Below are 2522 nucleotides of genomic sequence, written 5' to 3'. Positions count from 1 at the left end.
CACTTTGTTGCAGTATTGATTCAGTTTTCTACATTAACGATTGCTGAGATTGGTATACAAATACTTTCAAGGATTCGCCCAGCTATTTAAGGGTGGTTTAGAAACAGTTTGGCTCATCGTCTATTGTATTATTTGCACTGTTTTATATCTGATAGAAGCAATACTGCTGTTAATTCGGACAGTATTTATATCTAATAACATTTACTTGTAAAGATTTCATTTATGTAAATAAAATTGCTTCTTTCAATATAAAAAGTGATCAGTTTATTGTTCTTTCCATTATCGATCTGGTAAGAGATTATAAAATGTACTTCAAAATGTCATATAAGGAATCTCTGAAACAATCCAATTATGAAAACCTGATACCATTAAAGAATGACAATTACAGAGAGAATTCAAATCTCCATATCTTTTAACTAATCAAAACACCCATACCAATTTTCATACTTTACAATCAGTTTCTTCAGGGTGTGTGCCCTCCCATTGATTTGTAGACCAGGGAAGACAAGTCTCAAGGTAAACCAACTCCAAACGAGCTGATTTGCAGGTATAATAAAACACAGTGCTCATGCCATCATAGATCACACTCACAATCGAATACATGAACACCAAAACAGAACCTTCCAATGCCATATTCGTAACAGAGTTCCTTCCACTTCCTCTCAAAACTCTGTGAACAAACAGGCTCTCCACAAACGCCCAAGTCAAATTGACAACAATTGCCAGAGCCAGAGCAATTCTCGTCCTCCCTCTGATCAGAAAAATGGCCTTCAACACGGCCTGAATCCCATAATTATAATCTTCCAGAACACAAACAATTGTGGCCAAATTGCAAACAATCATGGCATGTGCAAACACAATGGAGTAAAAAATGCCCCCTGCCAAAGCAGCCCCAATTTCAAATCTAGAATGAAAACCTAAAACAGAAAGTGCCCTAAAAACCGCTAAAATTAGTACCAGAATCACGGCATTGGCTCCAGTAACAAGAACACCTGCCCATAAATATGTCACCAAAAGGCGCTTCCAAAGCTTGGGCAAAACCTGAATCAGCCGTTCCCATGAGGGTTTATGCCCTGCATAAATCCAGGCTACCGTTTGGGCCACTGCTGCTCTTGCAAGAAGGGAAGATATCACAACAACGGGGAAACAGAGAATGAAACAGATAAATGATTGGGACAGCTTGCTGCAAATCAGATGCGTGTAGCGCGAATTCGGAAATCCGGCGGAATTGACGAATTCACGGATTTGGAGAGCAAATCCGGTCACAATGTAAGAGCGGGGAAGCAGGGCGCGGGAGAAAATTAGGGCAGCAGAAACAGGGGATACCAGTAGAACTGCAATTGAAACAAAAAAGGGCAAATGTTGCAGAAAAAGCACTGCAGATTCCCTCGCAATTCCCCCTGCACTCAGTACAAAGAAATCGTCCATGTTTCTCACCCTTCCCTTTGTTCGCCCCATTTTGGATCCTTCAAATTGCGATTTGATTCAATGTCAGATGTGCTTGCTAGCTGCTGAATCCATGGAGATCAAGAGCTTAAATACCATTTTATGGAATGATTAATTGTTGGTTTTTGAGGGATCGAAACTTGCAGTAGCAGGAAAATGACAAAGGCCCCACAGCGTAAGGTGGAGAAAAGGATTGAGCAGCAGATCATCATTGGCCCAAGTTTGGTGCTCCATTTTTTTAGGGGGGATTTCAGATAAAAACGCTGGAATTTGGTAGAGAGGTGAAGAGAAAATGGCAGAATCGTTGTAATCTTGGTTCAGAGGTCTATTTCTATGTTTGACAGAGAGTTTCTATATTTTTCCGTCTCGACACGCCCTACTTCACAGAATTACTCAGGGTTATAAAAGCTATATTTGGGTGGATCACACTCTTAGACGGGGGCTGCTGCGAGGGCACTCGCCGCTCTCACACGTCATGTTCGTAGGCTCCCCACCACCGCTCTTCTAGTGGTGGCGATGGTGGGGCCACCGTTCTTCTAGTGGTGGTAATGGTGGTCGGCAATGTCACTCGACTTTTCCGCCTCACCATGGCTCAGGTTGGTCCCCAGGTCCAATGGCTCCCCCTCTTGGTGCTCCTCTTGCTACCTTTGGCAAATGGTTGTACCCTGTGGGCAAAAGATAAAGATAAAGACCAAGTCCTTGAAGATGGTGTTGATGGCCCGACGATCCTTCTCAGCTGGGCAGCTGAGGGGTTGGTTTATTTTATTTTATTTTATTAATAGTTGTTGATTTTGGCTATATGAATTGTAACTGGTATATTATTTATTAATAGAAAAGGACTATTCATCAAAAAAAGAAGAAGAAGAAGATGGATTTTAGGATAAGTACTCTAAATATAGCTTGTTAAATAGAAATTTTTTAGAGTACAATTCTTATTATTAATTTTGAGAAGGAAGTTGATCTCTGATTTCATCTTTTGTCAACCTTCAATTTGAATAAGTCATTGTATTACTTGTATCTGTCTAAATATAAATATATTTCAATTAGTCATTTGTAATCGTCTAATTCCTTAGTAT

General features: G+C 40.3%; 1 protein-coding gene across 1 annotated transcript; it reads right to left on the bottom strand.

Annotated features, from left to right (window-relative positions):
- Positions 1-349: 349 nt before the first annotated feature.
- On the bottom strand, positions 350-2246 carry LOC149570149 (uncharacterized). The gene has a single exon (XM_089822802.1). The coding sequence runs from the start codon at positions 1456-1458 to the stop codon at positions 442-444; it is 1017 nt and encodes a 338-aa protein (XP_089678928.1). The 5' UTR covers positions 1459-2246; the 3' UTR covers positions 350-441.
- Positions 2247-2522: the final 276 nt, after the last annotated feature.

The sequence above is a fragment of the Cupressus sempervirens genome, chromosome 3 (assembly GCF_028749045.1).
Source record: "Cupressus sempervirens isolate cs-2001-9-10 chromosome 3, ASM2874904v1, whole genome shotgun sequence".
NCBI classification, from domain to species: Eukaryota; Viridiplantae; Streptophyta; class Pinopsida; order Cupressales; family Cupressaceae; genus Cupressus; species Cupressus sempervirens.
The sequence above is the reverse complement of the archived record's forward strand: the minus strand, read 5'-3'. Positions and strand labels throughout refer to the sequence as shown.

Bases quoted from the DNA above. Each gene is read 5' to 3' on its own strand.
- LOC149570149 (XM_089822802.1), bottom strand. From the start codon at position 1,458: ATGGGGCGAACAAAGGGAAGGGTGAGAAACATGGACGATTTCTTTGTA.